We start from the raw sequence: 18,606 nt of genomic DNA, 5'->3' as shown, positions 1-18,606 counted from the left end.
GCTACTGATTTTGGCCCAATCGCCTGGCCGAGGCCCACATTGCCCCGCTCAAACGCAGCGCGTTAGCAGCGTATTTCTCAACATCGCGGTGCTCAGCAGGCGGCTAGGCCAGCCCTGACCGTGGAGGCTGCCTGGATTTTAACCAACAGGCTCTCACTCCTCATTCAATTACCACGTAATTCCATTACAGGAACTGCCTTCTTTTATCGGCCTGTCCTCTCCCCTTAACGACGCGGGCCAGTACACTGCCCACCGCACAAACAAATAGCCGCGGCGCTCTTGCGGCGCTCTGGGCGATCATTCTCTCCCGCCCGACAGAAACTTGCAAAAAGGGAGATTTGGAACAAAATGAGGATAACAGTAGCAAAGCCTCAACGAACGCCCTCATCGTCGGAAACACGGGAACTACTTTGGTACCCGCGAGTGTGTGCGAATCCTCTAATGTGTTGCACAGCAAATAATGTGTTCCGATTAACGCAAACGCTTTTAATTACGAAGCAGCCAAGAGCTTCGCAGCTTAGTAGCAATTTGCTTCGCTATTACCAAGCCTTGTTTTTCAGGGTTTAAACCGGGCGGGCAAAGATTGTCCCAACAAGAAACCCTTTTAAGTAGCTGCACTGGACTGACGCGCGACGAGCGGAAATTACCAGGACCGGTCCGGAAACGAATCATAAGCGGGTCGTAAGAAGGGACGAGTGAGATTTGTTACATTCACTTTCTTCGTTTGTCCCGTAGCGAGACGAACGCGGCACTTGTCGAAAACTGTCATCCTCTGTAGACTTGGAGTAGTGCAAAACTAACGTAACTCGTAAACAAACGAGATCGAATACACTGATATATAAAGTGTTCAACTGACACACACTTTAAGGTGTTTAACACCGTGTCACACACTTCTATGTGTGCAACACGAGTTTTGAATAGTTGGAAGTGTTCAACAGGTGTGTTGCACACTTTTAAATGTTCAAACTGACCGACGAGCACTATAGCTAACGCTCAAGTTGAACACTAAAAAGTGTGCAACACACCTGTTGAACACTTCCAACTATTCAAAACTCATGTTGCACACATAGAAGTGTGCGACACGGTGTTAAACACCTTAAAGTGTGCGTCAGTTGCACACTTTATATATCAGTGAAGGTGGGGAAAAGTTCAAGCCAAGTCAGCTGCTTTGGTCGCGCCTGCCTCATCATCCTGGATGCCACTCCGCCGCGCGCACTGCCTTTGCCGAGACGAATCGGTGCAAAACGGAGCGAGCCCTCTAAGTGAACCTAACTCCGCGGCCGACATTTCTCTCCCGCCAAGTGACACATATTGCCGCGGATTTTCTCCTCGCGGCTCACAAGCACGACGACACACACATCCTCTCCGCCTCGTTGGGATGCAGCAGCCAAGAGTTAAGCGAAGAGATTTTTTTTCCGCCGCGTCATGTAAGTCGGTCGTGTTCTCTCGTTGTACTTTGTGCAGGGCTATGGGAGGACCTCGGGAAAGGACGTGAAGGAGGGGCAGCAGCCCTCCGAAACCGTCTTGACAAATCCTTAAAAGAAACGTGAGCCCGCGACGCACCCCTGCAGTCACTCGCCGGGGCCGACCACTTCAACAAAATATCGCTTTTCACCCGCAGCAACAGCATTTTCGCCAAATACCTTTCCTCCTCCGGCTCCCTTTCCTTATATTCTTTTTCACCTCTCCTTCCTTTATTCCCCTCCCATCCCCGCCATGCGTCTTCCTCACGTGTCGCAGGAGAGCGATACCACTTAGCAGTTATTCAAAGTCAAACCTTCCTCCTGTCCCTCCCCACCTCCTCTGCTCTTGTCTCTCTCTTTCTTTCCTCCCCCGCGTGACGCCATTTGTCTCCTACATTGCGTTCTTTATTTACCGCCCCTGTATTGAGACTGGGGCTGGGCTGAGCGCGACCACAGCAGCAGCCCCACCTTCCGCGCCTGCCCCGCCCCGCGCGATCGGACGGCTCAATCGTATCTCATTGGTCGGCCCCACGCGACGGTTCGCCGAGCCGGCGCTCAGATTTCCTCCTGAGCTTCACTCCATTACAAAGCTCCAGTGGAAGTCCCGAATTTTGTGACCAGTCAGTCTTGCACTTACACTGTTCTCCCTGCTGATGCATTTCGGGGATTCTGACACGGAGACGTGAAGCAGAACTCGGGGAACACACGAGGATGAATTACTCGCGAATCCATCATGGCGGGGACGACACACCGCAGCACTCGACGTCCAGATCCACGAAGACACACTCTTTTTCTGCAAGAATTAGAAAAAAATGACAACATAAAAACAGCAATGGGAGAAAAGGTGATAATTGTATCGATCGAGACAGGGAGAAGGACCTTGGGTCCTTAATGATAATGACCAAGGGGAAGACAAGGTTGGAATTAGCATAACGGGCAGGGAAGTCTGCGGGATAATCTTTTGTTTCCCCTCTAGCTTATTTTTAAAAACACGGCATGACGTCTAATCTCGTGCTCTTCACATTTACGTCGCAACTATGGTCGCAATTATTATTCCATTTAAAGAGAGAGGGAGAGGAGTGTCTTTTTTAAAAAAGGAGTTGCTTTAGGGAGATGATAATTGGTACGAAATTATCGTGAAAGCCATGTCAAAGGGGCGGCTTTAATGTTGGGCGACACCAGAGGAAGGAATTTCCAAGTATGGTAACAAGAGGGACACGAGATTATGGAAACTCAATAGCTTTCGACAACTAGTTGAAACTATGGAAGGTATTTCAATTCGCAGCCGGACGGATGCAAGATTTTACAAGGATATCTGTTTGCATATTAATTGGTTCAGTTGGTTGGGAGGGGCGCGGGTGTCTTTGAACCAACCATCCAGCAAATCTAGTATGCTGCCGACAGGTCTCCGCTCAGCCAACGACTGCCCCTGGAGGCCAGTTCAGTGTGATCCACCCTCGGCCCAGGTAGCCGTAGCTGCAAGAGGATTCGGGCCAATTGGAGCAACAAAGACCAATGAGCTTGGCCCGTCCCTCTCACACGCACAGAGAAAGATGGAGAATGCGAGAGCATAACGCCAGCACCCACCCACCGTTCTCCGTTCTGGCGCAACTAGCTCTGCCCCTACCATTTAGAAACATCCCCCACTCCTCTCCTGCCCCAGCGCCTCGATGTTCGAGAGCTCGGTGCAGAGAGAAAGAACACGCGCACGTGGTGAGTAGAGTGTTTTGGCGGCAAAGTGTTCCTCCCTGCACGCCCGTTTGCATACTGATGGCCTGGATTACGGCCCACCCGAGAGAGGGGGAGAGAGATGGACAGAGAAAGAAAGCAAGGAGCAGTATTTAGCCAGCGGCTGCCCTCCTCCTGGCCTCTGCCTCAGTCTACCTTAACCAGCTGTCCGCTGGTCAAACACACAGCGAAAACACACGAAACAAACAGATACTATTCTAATGCCGGCTAGAGACAATGAGCAGAATACCGGGAAGTTGACAAAAATCAAAATCCGCATGCGTTAAAGTGACTATAGATGGACTAGTTGCCCTGCTGCCCTCCCAACGGTACAAGGCTTCTTTTGTACGGTCCAAGGAGGCCCAGTAGTTCTACAGTACAGTACACTGCACCACTTTACGAGATGGCTCGTACAAGGGCTCATTTCATCAATATTTTCGGGACTCGGAGCACTTGCTGCGCGCAGTGGTTTAGGGCCTCGCGAGCAGCAGCAGAATCGTGAGTCGCTCCAGCCAGCTTTTGTCTTTTTACGGTCCATTTTCCCTCATCAGAGGGAGGGCGGGGAAGGGTGGGGAGATACGGAGGGGGATGGGGGTGAGGGGGTGGGGTATGCTTCTCCAGCTCCCCGCGGGGTGGAGCACGAGGGTCATTTACTTATAAACAAGCATTCATTTTGTCTTTGAAAGTTACAACTTTCTCAGTAGTAATAAACTTAACTGATGGCCAGAAATCTAGAGATAAGCTTTAGGGATACTTTCACATAAAATTGGATTTTAATATTGCCAGCTTTCCAGCTCTGAGGGGTTGTATTCCATCAGATCCAGTAAATTGATATTCCACAGAGGAAACGCACAGGCACAAATCTTGAAGTAAACTGTGAGTGGTGGGTGATTTTCACCGCCCCTTTCCCTAACTGTACCGCAAGCGGACGGGCTTGACCTTTGGCCTATCGTTATAATAATAGCGCTGCGCAAATGAATATGCGCAACCCACCCTAACGCCCGCCAGCTGTATAATACATATACATTACACCTCACAAATTCGCGCGATATTTTCTGCTGCAACGCAAGCAAAATTCAATTCTCCAGTTTGCAGTGGTGTGGGCGCTGCTCTCTTATTGGATTTGGTGGGCGAGCCGCCTCAGGTCCGGCTCTGCGGTGCTAAACGCGCGGCGGTCAGGTTACGGCGGGGACGGCCGGGGACACCGGACGCGCGCCCATTAGAAAATGCAATCAATACTGGACCAGCGGTGCGCGGCCACATCGAGTGCTGCCAATTTAAAACGTATCGGAGGGGAAGTGGAGGCGGAGCAGGACGATGGGGTGGAGGAGAGGATCAGCGGCAGAGTCGTGTCGCGCCGTCTCCCGCGGGACGGAGTGGACGCGGCAATGGTGGTATTGTCTTTCACTGCAAATGGACCCAATTCAATTGTTGCCACCGGCTGCCACCTTGTCGCGAGAGGGAGCAGGGGAGAGGGGGCGAGTCCGCTGCGCTACCCCACAGCGGACACTAGGCGCAGCAGGGGAGGGGAGGGGTCCTGCAACAAAGTGTTGCATTCGTTCCGCCCCAACCCGCTGCAAAACTTTTGCAGGGTTTGCAGCGATGAGGACGAGCCGGGCGACCATAGACCGAATAGCGGTGGTACCAATGTGCGCGCGTGTCACATGAGCGGCTTGCATGCGTCCACCACTCTGAAAACGCAACAGTGTACATTGAATGCTGAAAAATCTGATAGATCAGTGTACATAGAATGATTGCTGATTGCTTTTTTCACGAGGAGTCTGGAAATGCTAACCACTTTCGGATGATATCCGTCCGAAAGGAAATATTAGCCAAAAACCTAAACGTGATCATTAAAGATTGCTGATATATCAGAAATCATCAATGATTGCTGATTTTTCAGCATACAATGTACACTGTTGAGTTTTCAGAGAGGCCCGCCAACAACCAACAAACGGAGAAACAAACGGAAGAGAGGAAAGAGGTCGCCGCCATGTGATGTAATCCGCCGACCATGAATACTTAAAGTTTCAATTCAAGAGATTGGAGGAGCGAAGCACAGAGCTTGCGGCTGCTCTGAGTTGACTTGCTGCGGGCGGACAACGGGAACGGCAGGCGTGAGGGGACAGGGTGACTTTCCGCTTCCAGATTGCGACCAGGTGTAAGGAAGCGCGTCGACAACGTGCCAAAAAAGAAAAAGAAAACTTAATGGGCTAAAAATGAAATACGGAATTTTGAAAACGGAAAACGCATGAGGTGGATCCACACAGTGTTGAGGGGCTGTATTTTTGTTCACAGAAAGGTACATTTTTATAGGCACATCACAGACCAGGACTAGACGCAATTTTGTCGACAAGATGCATATTTGTCATTTGCAAGATTGACTAATAGCACCTGGTTGAGATGTGCTAGAAAATAGTGCACCTCGTGAAGGACAAAATCAGGCCTTTAGATTTCAGACTGGGGGCGGCAAGGTCATCAAGGTTCGGCACATCTTCTATTTCTGAAAGAATAGATTGCGTTTCGCTTGTAATTGCAGCGCTATCGAGGCCGGAAGAGCCGTGGTAATTGGGGCCAAAAGAGCAGAGCAGGCGAGCGGCCCGCCCATGTTTGTGCGAGTGATTCACATCGAAATGATGGCCACGCGCGCGCCTCAAATCAAACCAGGCCGAACCATCCAGCGGGACACGTTATCACTCACACACAATGCAAGTGACGGAGAGCAATAACACCTTTTATTGACGATTTCCGTCTTAAACTTCCGCTTTATCATACATTATCTTATGGTTCCCAAAGTGCGACAACGCCCAACAGATTTCTACCGCACCGGGACAAGACGTTGCGCTCCCCGTCTCTCCTCGAGCGCGCACCATTCCATCCCCTCTCCCTCTCTTGGCCGCGCGAGGCACAAGGAGCAGAGGCGATTTGTCCGCAAGAGCAGAACAACAACAACAACAGGCACGCTTGGCAATTACACTTTTAAAACTCGCGGGGCGGGTGTGTAATTGCGTTAAAAACGAAGAAGAATTGTAAAGGCGTGCGCCGCCACCACCGCGGCGGACCGCAGCAGCAGCAGCAGCAGCAGCGGCAGCAGCGTCGCATTTTCGCGAGCTAATGGAGTGGGTCTCCCAGCCGCCGCCTTGTCCCGCGCCCCCGCGCGTAACTTGACAAACCCCTTTGGCCCCTCGCCCCTTTTTGCCCCATTGGGTATGCGCCTCACGGGCGGGGAGCGGCCGCGTCCCGCGCCCCGCAAACATCAAATGGACATCACGGCGCGACAAACGGCCCGGCCCGGCAGGCTGCCGGGCGCGGGAATGAGGGAAGAAAAATTGTCGCGCCAACATTGGACACAACAACAACCCCCTCGCTGCTGCAGCAGCCGCGCCTCCGTCACCTTCAGCCGACCGCCACCCCTTCCCCCGCGCGCCTCTCTCTCTCTCTCTTTTCCGCGCCCTTCCCCCCTCTCACCCTCACTCACTCTCTATAATTATTTTTAATTAGGAGCAGCAATGTTTTCCTTCGCCTCCGAGAAAAATTACGCGACACGAAGCGGCGGCGGCGGCGCAGCGACCCGGCCGGCAGGCCCCTGCACCTCCGCCGCGCCCCGCCGGGCCGGGGGAAGACCAGAGAGGGACGAGAAGAGTTCTGCGCGCAGTAAGTAAGCGTCGCGATTAGGCGGATATAAATGAACGTCCTTCCGGAGTGAGTGCCGCGCCGGCCCCGCCGGCCCCGCCTTGCCACACCGGCCAACGAGTCAAGTGACAGCGACAAATCCCCAGAGTAACGCCGCGGGAAAGGCGCGGCGCCCGCCGCAAAAGTGTGCGAAAAAAACCCGAATGTGTGCTGTGTGTATTTGTAATAGTCATAATGTAGTAAGAAGTGTGGCGAGTTTCCTGCTAACAGTCTCTCGTCACACGTTGGTGGTCGTACCGGCGGCGCTCCGGCTCCCCAAGGGCTGCAGGAAGATGCATCGGGGAGTGTACGGGACCGGACAGCAGCAGCAGCAGCAGCAGCGGACCTGAGCAACAGCAACAGCCCCTAGTCACGCCACGACACCACACCCCGTCCCTGGAATCAAAAGACAAACAGCTTTGAATTACAAACTGAAAACCATGGTGCACCATGGTGATATGGTGCATCCCGTGGAAAGTAAGAGCGCAACGTATCCTCTTGCTTTATTGGTTACAGATTTTTAAGGGGACTCCATTCCCATGGGAGTTACCAGCGCGAGCTTGCATAGCTAACATGATTTTTACAGTCATGTTATGTCAATATAACTTAACGCAGAGGGGGCTTCTAGTTTTTCTGAGTCAATGCCATTTAGATACTTTGGGGGTGCACATGAGGTTTAGATCTCTCTTCGATAACCTACAAGTGTGTGACTAGAGGCGAGGGGGAAATCACTCCAGATGAAAGTGTACGAGTTAGTACGTTAGTACACGTTAGTACATCCTACTTTTAGAGCCATTTTTAATAATTTTTGCAAAATGTTGTCATTACGGCACTATTACGCTTGATTTCTACCATTAGTACGCGTTATTACGCCGTTAGTACAAGTTAGTACGGGCCTGGGTGTACGAGTTAGTACGCAAGTGATTTCCCCCTCGACTAGAGGTGTACGACATAAGTGCACTGTAAAAACGGAAGACATCTTTCGACGCTACACTGTAAAATGCTTGCAAACTATTTTCTTTGCAACGTTGCAAAGAATTTGAGAGCTTTGTATTGCAAAGAATTAGTTCGTATTGCAAAGAAGTTCTTTGCAAGCTGGCAGAATCTTTGCAAACAATGTGTTAGCATTGCAAAGAAATAGTTTGCAAGCTTGCGAAGACCTAGTTCGTATTACGATGCTTGAAAATTCTTTGCAAGCTGCAAAGAAAATAGTTTGCAATACGAACCTATTCTTTGCAAGCATTTTGCAGTGTACCAAGGGTTCGCTTTTGTGGACAGCCCCTTGCAAATGACCTAAAAACCAAGCTTAGTGAACATTTTTGATGAAAGGGCTGTCACATGAATTAAATCAGACCCAAAATAAATTTGTAAATATTCAAATTCTCATAGATGAAGACGTTTGTAAAACTGACTTTCAACAAAACTGAACCCACGTGGCGTGGCGTCATAATTCGGCTGCTCCTTTTACATGGTAATTTTGGATTGCCAGTGCGAAGACTATTTTCCTTGACCTTGGCACGACTTATCTGCGTGATACCTCGAACAACAGTGTTTGGAGCGCATGGCGTGGCGGGGCGGTGCGTGCGCTCGACTTCTTTCGCTCCACTCCTCCCGCCGCCGATTGCTGCAAACTACATGAGCAGCGCCCGCCCGGGTACTGCTTTGCCATGAGCTTCTGGGGCCGCTCCGAGCCCCCCCGGAGAGGAGCGCGGGAGCGGTCCCGGGCGCTCGCTCGGCGCGCCGCTGCACCGCTCCGCCCGGGGGCCGATCGGGCTTTGTCCGGGGGTGGATAAATTCTCCATGAGGGACGCGAAACAATTTGACCCTTTATCCGAATCGTCCCTGCCCCGGCCCGGGCTTGCCTCACGGCGACCGCCTGCTGCTCCCAACTTTTCGCCGCGCGCTCGCAGCGCCACCAGCGTGCTATTAATTGATATTCGGAAGAGAGGAGGGGAGGCGGGCCTAACCTCAGGGCCGCCGAGGATTAGCAAAATGGCGGGTGAGGGACAGAGGTGGGGGAAGGTAAGGAGAGGGGGGTGGTAGGGCACGAAGAGGTGCTGGGAGTGAGGGCGGAGACTGGCCGAGACGTCCACGGCATTTGTATTCCGCCCCAAAGGGGGCGCCGCTGACCTCCTTTAGGTTCAGTTATTAATCACATACCGCAGTTATATTCGATTTAATCGCCACGAAAGGAAAGGAGCCGAGCGTGCGTCGTTTCTCGTCAGAGATAAGATGTGCGAAAAATGGAAAACCTAACCACACAATGGCAAAAGGATGTTACGGGTTGCTGCCAGTAATGGTTCTCCCCTCTATACACGATCGCATGTGCGCGTTGGCCTCACACACCGGATAAATATAATGAAATCCTGGATACGAGAAATCAAGCCTCGGCGCGGTTATAGTCCCCTCGCTATACGGGTCCCCGCGGTTATAAATCCAGCCGTCATAATTATGTCGCTTTGTTTGAGGACGCTCCACCTCCCACCACTATTCTCACGCCGTCCCTCGGCCTGGGGGACAAGAGGGTCCGCTCAGAAACTTCGTCCAATATTCTGGAGGTGGACTTGTCTTGTTCATCGGCGTGAACTATGGGCTTAAATTACCAAATTACCGCATCGTCGGCAGATTTGAAATTTAAGTGGTAACGCACCACTCTGTCGAGGCCTAGATAAGATTTCGAGAGCTTTGCCATTTGGTATAATTTGTATCAACAAACAGTTTCGTTTGTAGTATGCTGAAAACCTGTTTTCTTTGAAATGTTACAAAGAAGAGTCGAGAAAAGTTCGCAACGGCTTCGTACGCAAAAGTATTTTATTCCTCTTCAAGCTGCAAATTTAATCTTGGGGGCCACGCACATTTTACAAGAGAATGCCAATACTTATCATCCTCGAGTTGGATATGATTACGTCGGCGGCCCCTAACAACAAAAGAAATAGTCACGCGGTTTGGAAACGGGACCAAACACGACAGGGATCACTACTGCCGCACACGTCCATGCTGTTAACCCCCGTGTCAAAGTCATGTCGTTCCTATACTGTGGTTGCATAAAACAAGGTTGCGTATCTCACATGACAGCCGCCCTCCGCACACGGGACGCGTCCCCTACAAAATGCGCACACACACGAATGCGGAGAGGGGGAGAGAGAGAGAGAGAGAGAGAGAGAGAGAGAGAGAGAGGCGCGAGCTCTGCATCCTCATGCGGGTCTCGTATAATACATCGCATGGCTTTATTAATAAAGTCCTGTCGGTTTGGAGCATCGGGTTCATTTGCTCTCTCCCTTTCTCTCTTTCCCTCCCGCGCACGCACCCAGTCATCTCTTTCTCCCTCTCGCATTTCACTGCTCGCACTACTACTGCCGACTGCCGATTCACACCACACAGCTCGAATAGGCTCTGTCGAGAAAATTTTCCCTTTTTTTATTATCTCCCCATTCGCGAACACCTTGGACTCTAGTCTTGGGGACACCACCGCCACCCCGTCCTCGTCCGCAGGGCAGCCCCAGCAGCAGCAGCAACGCTCCCCTCCGCAGCACAAACATATGAGTTCAAGTCACGGATATTTGTTCCGCTCGGTGCAAACAAGGTCGTGGCGAATTTGCGTGTTTGGCTGGGCAAGGCGGGAGGAAAGCGGGAGCGGCAGCGGCGGGGTGGGGGAGGGCAAGCCTATGGCCAAGCCGATAGCCCTGCACCCCTCAAACACACATGTGTCCGGAAAATTTAATTCAACATGATCTGCAAAACGTCACACACTCGCACGCCACCACGCCCCCACATCAAAAGATTTCCACATTTTCGAGGTTATATGCTGTATATGGAGGTCACTCCCGCTGCACGCGCCCTGCTCCGCCCTGCTCCCCTCTCGGTGCAGCGAGGGTCGTCAGCAGTCCATCGATTTCCTGTACAATGCTACGCCGTTTTGTCGCCTGTGATGAATCATTTAGTGTATTGCCAACAGAGCACGTGTCGGGCTATTGTGTGCGTGTGTATGTGAGTGAGAGAGACACAGAGACAGAGAGAGAAAGAGAGAGAGAGAGAGAGAGAGCATGTATGCATGCGCGTGCGAGATGCGATGGACACACAGCCACGGCGCAATCGCAGGGAATTTTACTTCCATCACGGGAGCTGCCATGAGGATTGCGAACCGGCTTAGTTTGTTTGTTGTTTACTAACTTGGTTAGATTTTTAAAATATTTTTCCTTTTTTTTCCGACGGGGGGACGGGGGGAGGGGCCGAAGCCTTGGTCGCTGTGGCAAAAGAGCAAGCCGTATAGCAGTAAGTTCTTGTAAGCAGCACGGCACTGACGGAAATGCGCAAAATGAATTTGAACAGAGTAATAATGGAGGCGTCATTGCACCGGAGGCGAGATGATGTCCGTGGCGCGGAGGGGAGACGAAAAAAAACAACACCGAGTAAATCGTCCGCGACGAGCTGCCCGCCCCTGCGATAAGGGAGAGAGAGAGAGAGAGAGAGAGAGAGAGAGAGAGAGAGAGGGAGAGAGGGAGAGAGAGATAGAGCGATAAGTCGCATTGAAAAAAAAAGACAAACAAAAAAGAACGAGCACGGCGACATATCAAACATATGGCAAACCAACTATACGTAAATCTTTATGGGAGGCTGAGTCGTGCCGACTCTGGACAGCATGCAGCAGATGACTGATTTCACACCACAAATCCCTTCCTCATACCAGTCTCATAAAGAGCGGTAATAGTAAAGCGCGCGACGCGGCATTTGTGTTCTACTGCCGACTGAAAAATTGAGCAACGCGGCAAATAAAAGTGTCTCTCCCCCCTGCGTCGTCGTGTACGTTGGGTGCCCCGCGGTTGTGGCGCCTGCCAATCTGCACGTCAGGTATTTCACGACCCAGCGCTCCGCACACAAACTGAGCGGCGAAGGGAGCGGCGCCGTGACCCGCCCCGGGCCTGGTCGCCTCGGCCGGCACAACTGTAAATACAAACTACACGCGGTAATCTCGGATCATCCTCGGCTGATCCAGACCTCACCTCGGGCCACAGTGCGGCTGCGGAGGGCGGCGAGGGGGAGCAAAGCAGGGGACGGCGACGAGCGCGCCAACGAACAGGATCTGCTTACAAACCGCGCCGATGACCGTTCTGGAAGAAGAAAACAGATTTAGAGTCATACCCAATACTTATCTACACTGGAAACGCAAGTGTGTGAATGTCCGCTCACTTGTAGGTGAGCGAATATCCATTCGTACACTTACGGGGCGTAAACGTGTGAATTTTTCCTAGAAAATTCACACCTTTACCACCCGTAAGCGTACGAATGGATATTCGCTCACCTACAAGTGAGCGACATTCACAAACTTGCGTTTCCAGTGTACCCATTCGCTCATAAGAAACATGTACGCCATAAGTACTTTAAAGGATACATTTGTTTGAAATAGTCATCTCGTTGACGTACTGCACCAGAGTGAGGCATGCATACGTCACCCTTTTCAAAGTATATCGTTCCGTGCTGCGTGCGTCCGATGTCGAGGGTGGAGTGGATCGTTGCTGTGGAGGGGGGAAGGAGGGGGGTTCTGACCTGGTGCCGGTGACATATGGGATGCGGGTAACATCCCCACACAGGTGAGGGGCGAAGGGGTTATGGCCGCTGATCGCCGACGAGGAGGTACCCAACCCTCACCGGTCACCCGTGTGAACCGGCCGGCCACACCCTCTGTGCACGCACGATGCACGAAGTCACGTGAGAACGAAAGTCGACACGGCGTTTAATCCAGTGCCCTGCTGCGGTGGCAGCCCGTCCCTCTCACCTAAACGTCCATTGAGTAAACCGAAAGCACACGGCAGTCGTTCGACATTCAGTCGGAAGTGCGGCACCACCAATGAAAGAGCTCGCAGGGAACTCGTGCACTGAGGACCCGCCATGTGCAAGTGCAGGACTGCAGCTTGGCTGGTCAGCAGAGGGAGGACCTGGAGGCAGCAGCAAAAGCGGGGCCTGCCACAGAAAGACTTTAGAGGCGTGGAGCAGAAGTAGAGACTTAAGACTCGATTTAAAAAGTTCTGTGCGTCTCTGTTTTAAAACAGAGGGAGACTGCACCTAACTATAATACTATCATACCAATCAAGAGCTAGGTGTAAATTAAACGACATAAATTAAAATGATAAATGATTTTCAAATTTTATTATTTGAAGTGATTACATGACCACATTGCAAACATGGAAAGTACGTAAACTAATGGCTTCTTCACAATTGAATTGACAAAAATGTTCAAGTTTTGCGACACATGTCCGCATTAGGACAAACAATCAAGCAAAATAGACTATGTGAAGACTTGTTAAAAATAGAGAGTTACAATAGACAAAGGTTCACATATTGAGATCCGTCTTATCTTTTACTAATGACGACTGAAGAAAACATATTATTTTCACTACAATGACTCAGACGTAAGTTAACTTGTCAATAGAGCAACGGCATAGATTTTAACTACGGTTGAGTACGTTTTTCTCATCGGCTGCAATACTATGCCTTTTAACAGAAGTGTGTTTTTTGGTGTTTAACAAGGTGAGATTTTCGTGTAAAACGTTGCTTGCAAGATTCACACTGATAGGGTCTCTCCCCAGTGTGAGTCCTGATGTGTTTAATGAGGGTACCTTTTTCAACAAAACGCTGCTTACACAAGTCACAATTGTACGGTCTCTCCCCAGAGTGTGTCCTGATGTGTGCGACAAGAGTACCTTTGGTAGCAAAACGTTGCTTGCAGATGTCGCACTGGTACGGTCTCTCCCCAGTGTGTGTCCTGATGTGTTTAATGAGGGTACTTTTGATAGCAAAACTATGATTGCAAATGTCGCACTGGAAAGGTCTCTCCCCAGTGTGTGTCCTGGTGTGTTTAATGAGGGAACTTTTGATAGCAAAACTATGATTGCAGATGTCGCACTGGAAAGGTCTCTCCCCAGTGTGTTTCCTGATGTGATCGACTAGGTGACATTTTTGGATAAAACGACTTGTGCAGAAGTCACACTGATAGGGTTTATGAACAGTGTGTTCGATCCGACCTGCTCTATCCTGCTTCGCCTCGGCTTCGTTCTTGCGGGCGTCACTGGCGTCGCCGTTCGATGCCAGTTCGCTACCCACCACTTGCTGACCGTCCCCTGCGTCGCCCTCCGAGGCCTTGCTGTCCGTGTCCGTGATGTCGTCGGGGTCTTGCTCGCGGCGGCTGCGGAGCGAGTAGCACCCAGTGACCACTAGCCTCAGCTGCTCGTCCTTGACACTAGCATTGGGATCATCGCCGTGGTCGACAGCGCACGTCTCGGCCTTGATCTCCGGATTCTCTTCCCAGTCGAGGGATTCTCGTACAGGCGGTGTACTGAGCTCGGCATCTGTCAACAGGAAAAGTGCCGCGTTAGAGCTGTCAGATAGGCGACCAGCACTAAGGGACCACACCAGCACCGACATGCGCGTGAAGGACTGAAGCACGCTGTTAGCCCAAAGCGGAGATACTGCGAGTAGAAGGAAAAGCGGCGCCGCGAACGGCAAAAGACTTTCAATGCGTGCAGCAGAAGCAGAGACTTAAGACACAATTTAAATGGTTTTGCGCGCCACTCGTCTATCTGTTGTTATCCACACGAAAAAAAAAGACTTTGTTGTGGGGATCAACTTTGGTCGATAGGCTAAATTCGATAGCAGAAATCGAGAATCCGATGCCCACAGCCAGGAGCTGGTTGTCACGACCGGACACTTCTACGATGAGAACTAAGCTGGGGTTTGTTCTCATCGTACAAGTGTCCGGTCGTGACAACCAGCTCCTGGCTGTGGGCATCGGATTCTCGATTTCTGCTATCGAATTTAGCCTATCGACCAAAGTTGATCCCCACAACAAAGTCTTTTTTTCCGTGCAGAGGAAGAGAGCACTCAGCGATCACACCAATCAACGGTAGGTACAAATGAAACAAAATTTATTGAAACGATAAATGTTTTTCGGAAATGTTATTTTAAATGATATACATCAACACATTCCAACAAAAAAGTATGTAAACTAAATGCTTCTTCATAATAATATTGACAAAATTGCTTAAATCTTCGACACAAAATGGGCGCAATATCAGAAAAGAACGCAAAATACAATGTTTCGAGACGTATTGAAATACACTAGAAGGGTACAGAAGACCATCGTTCAGATATTATGAGCCAGCTTATCTTTCACAAACGACAGTTAAACGAAATATATTGGCTATACCGTGGCTGAGACCTAAATTTACTTGCCTATAAAAGATCTTCAAAGAGATTTTAACTGCGGTTAGTTTAACAGTATTAAAAGCGATAACTCTTAATTCACGTGTAATCCGTTTATCCAATCAGCTACAATACTATGCCTTTTCGCAAGAGTGTGTTTTGAGGTGTTTAACAAGGAGAGATTTTCGTGCAAAACATTGCTTGCAGGATTCACACTGATAGGGTTTCTCCCCAGTGTGTGTCCTGATGTGTCTCACAAGGGTACTTTTTTCAACAAAACGCATATTGCAATCGTCACACTTAAAAGGTCGCTCCCCAGTGTGTGTCCTCATGTGTGTGACAAGGTTACATTTGGCAGCAAAACCATGCTCGCATATGTCGCACTGGTAAGGTCTCTCCCCAGTGTGTATCCTGATGTGTCGGACGAGAGTACTTGATTTAGAAAAACGCTGCTTGCAGAAGTCACACTCATAAGGTCTCTCCCCAGTGTGTGTCCTGATGTGTACAAGCAGGTCACTTTTGTAAGCAAAACAATGCTTGCATATGTCGCATTGGTACGGTTTTTCAACAGTATGTTCGCTCCGTTCTGCACCATTCTGCTTCGCCTCGGCAGCAGGTGCTTCGTTCTTGCGGGCGTCACTGGCGTCGCTGTTCGATGCCAGTTCGCTACCCGCCAATTGCTGATTGTCCCCTGCGTCGCCCTCCAAGGCCTTGCTGTCGGCGATGTCCTCGGGGTCTTGCTCGCGGCGGCTGCCGAGCGAGTAGCACCCTGTGACCACTAGCCTCAGCTGCTCGTCCTTAGCACCAGCATTGGGATCATCGCCGTGGTCGACCGCGCACGTCTCGGCCTTGATCTCCGGATTCTCTTCCCAGTCGAAGGATTCTCGTGCAGGCGGTGTACTGAGCTCGGCATCTGTCAACAGGAAAAAGCAACTCGTTAGAGCTGTCAGATAGGCGACCAACTCCAACACTGAGGGACCACACCACCACTAAAATGCGCGTGAGGGACTGAAGCACGCTGTTAGCCCAAAGCGGAGATACTGCGAGTAGAAAGAAAAAGCGGCGCCGCGAACAGCAGCACCACACGTCTTTCTGTTGTTATCCAGAGGAAGAGAGCACTCAGCGATCACACAAATAAACGGTAGGTACAAATGAAACAAAATACATTGAAACGATAAATGTTTTTCGAAAATGTTATTTCAAATGATTTACATCAACACATTGCAAACAAAAAAGTGTGTAAACTAAATGCTTCTTCATAATCAAATTGACAAATTGTATTAATCTTTGACACTAAATGGGCGCAACATCAGTAAAGAACCCAAATAAAATATTTCGAGACTTATTGAAACACTAGAAGGGTACAAAAGACCATCGTTCACATATTATGAGCCAGCTTATCTATCACAAAAGACAGTTAAACGAAATATCTTGGCTATATCGTGGCTCAGACCTAATTTTACCTGCCTTCAAAAGATCTTCAATAACGTGATTTTAACTGCGGTTAGTTTTAAAGTATTAAAAGCAATAACTTTCAATTCACGTGTTATCCGTTTTCCCCATTGTTGCAATACTATGCCTTTTCGCAAGAGGGTGTTTTTAGGTGTCTAACAAGGTGAGATTTTTGTGTAAATCGTTTCTTGCAGGATTCACACTGATAGGGTCTCTCCCCAGTGTGTGTCCTGGTGTGTGCGACAAGAGTATGTTCTAAAGCAAACCGATGCTTGCAAATGTCGCACTGGTAAGGTCTCTCCCCAGTGTGTGTCCTGATGTGTGCGACAAGAGTACCTTTGGTAGCAAAAGGTTGCTTGCAGATGTCGCACTGGAAAGGTCTCTCCCCAGTGTGTGTCCTGATGTGTTTGACAAGAGTACTTTTAATGGAAAAACTATGATTGCAGATGTCGCACTGGTCAGTTCTCTCGCCAGTGTGTATCCTGATGTGTCGGACAAGGTCACTTGAATAAGAAAACCGCTGCTTGCAGACGTCACACTCATAAGGTCTCTCCCCAGTGTGTGTTCTGATGTGTGCAACAAGGGTACTTTTGATAGCAAAACAATGCTTGCAGATGTCGCATTGGTACGGTTTTTCAACAGTGTGTCCGCTCCGTTCTGCACCATTCTGCTTCGCCTCGACAGCAGGTGCTTCGTTCTTGCGGTCGTCACTGGCGTCGCCGTTCGATGCCAGTTCGCTACCCGCCAATTGCTGACTGTCCCCTGCGAGGCCCACCAAGGCCTTGCTGTCGGCGATGTCCTCGGGGTGTTCCTCGCGGCGGCCGCGGAGCGAGTAGCACCCAGTGACCACTAGCCTCAGCTGCTCGTCCTTGACACCAGCGTTGGGATCATCGCCGTGGTCGTCCGCGCCCGTCTCGGCCTTGATCTCCGGATTCTCCTCCCAGTCGACGGCCTCTCGTCCTGGCAGTGTAGTACCGGGCCCAGCACCTATCGACAGGAAAAGCACCGCGTTAGAGTTCGGATGGGCGACCAGCACTGAGGGACCACACCGCCACCGACATGCGTATGAAGAGCTGAGGGACGCTGTTAGCACAAAGAGGAGGAACTGCGAGTAGAAGAAAAAGCGGCGCCGGGAACAGCAAAAGACTTTCAATGCGTAGCAGAAACAGAGACTTAAGAGACAATTTAAAAGGTTTTGCGCGCCACTCGTCATTCTGTTGTTATCCAGAGGAAGAGAGCACTCAGCGATCACAACAACAACGGTAGGTACAAATGATACAATATTTATTGAAACGATAAATGTTTTTCGGGAAATGTTATCTCAAATGATTTACATCAACGCATTGCAAACTAAAGAGTACGTAAACTAAATGCATTTTCATAATGAAATTAACAAAAAAAAATTAATCTTTGACACAAAATGGGCGCAACATCAGTAAAGAACGCAAAATACAATATTTGGAGACTTATTGAAACACAAGAAGGGTACAAAAGACCATCGTTCACATATTATGAGCCAGCTTATCTTTCACAAAAGACAGTTAAACGAAATATATTGGCTATATCGTGGCTCAGACCTAAATTTACTTGCCTATAAGAGATCTTTAACGACATTTTAACTGCGGTTAGTTTAACATTATTAAAAGCGATAACTTTTAATTCAGTGTTTTTCCCATCGGCTGCAATACTATGCCTTTTCCCAAGAGTGTGTTTTTAGGTGCTTAAAAAGGTAAGATTTTCGTGTGAAACGTTGCTTGCAGGATTCACACTGATAGGGTCTCTCCCCAGTGTGAGTCCTGATGTGTTTAATGAGGGTACCTTTTTGAACAAAACGCTGGTTACAGAAGTCACAATTGTACGGTCTCTCACCAGTGTGTGTCCTCATGTGTACTACAAGGTTACATTTGATAGCAAACCCCTGCTCGCATATGTCGCACTGGTAAGGTCTCTCCCCAGTGTGTATCCTCATGTGTACGACAAGGTTACTTGATTTAGAAAAACGCTGCTTGCAGACGTCACACTCATAAGGTCTCTCCCCAGTGTGTGTTCTGATGTGTGCAACAAGGGTACTTTTGATAGCAAAACAATGCTTGCA

General features: G+C 49.9%; 1 protein-coding gene across 1 annotated transcript in view; it reads right to left on the bottom strand.

The window, feature by feature from the left end:
- Positions 1-13,076: 13,076 nt before the first annotated feature.
- Positions 13,077-18,606, bottom strand: part of LOC113211272 (zinc finger protein Xfin-like) — a 7,622-nt gene continuing 2,092 nt past the window's right edge. The window contains exons 3-8 of the mRNA XM_052268035.1: positions 18,205-18,600; positions 18,099-18,102; positions 16,639-17,657; positions 16,523-16,526; positions 15,195-15,972; positions 13,077-14,304 (exon numbers count right to left, since the gene is read on the bottom strand). Of these exons, the coding sequence (XP_052123995.1) occupies positions 13,356-14,304; positions 15,195-15,972; positions 16,523-16,526; positions 16,639-17,657; positions 18,099-18,102; positions 18,205-18,600 (3,150 nt within the window). The 3' untranslated portion in view covers positions 13,077-13,355. The remainder of the gene's footprint in view (positions 14,305-15,194; positions 15,973-16,522; positions 16,527-16,638; positions 17,658-18,098; positions 18,103-18,204; positions 18,601-18,606) is intronic.

Source organism: Frankliniella occidentalis, unplaced genomic scaffold (genome assembly GCF_000697945.3).
Source record: "Frankliniella occidentalis isolate FOCC.00 unplaced genomic scaffold, Focc_3.1 Scaffold63, whole genome shotgun sequence".
Classification (NCBI taxonomy): Eukaryota; Metazoa; Arthropoda; class Insecta; order Thysanoptera; family Thripidae; genus Frankliniella; species Frankliniella occidentalis.
The sequence above is the reverse complement of the archived record's forward strand: the minus strand, read 5'-3'. Positions and strand labels throughout refer to the sequence as shown.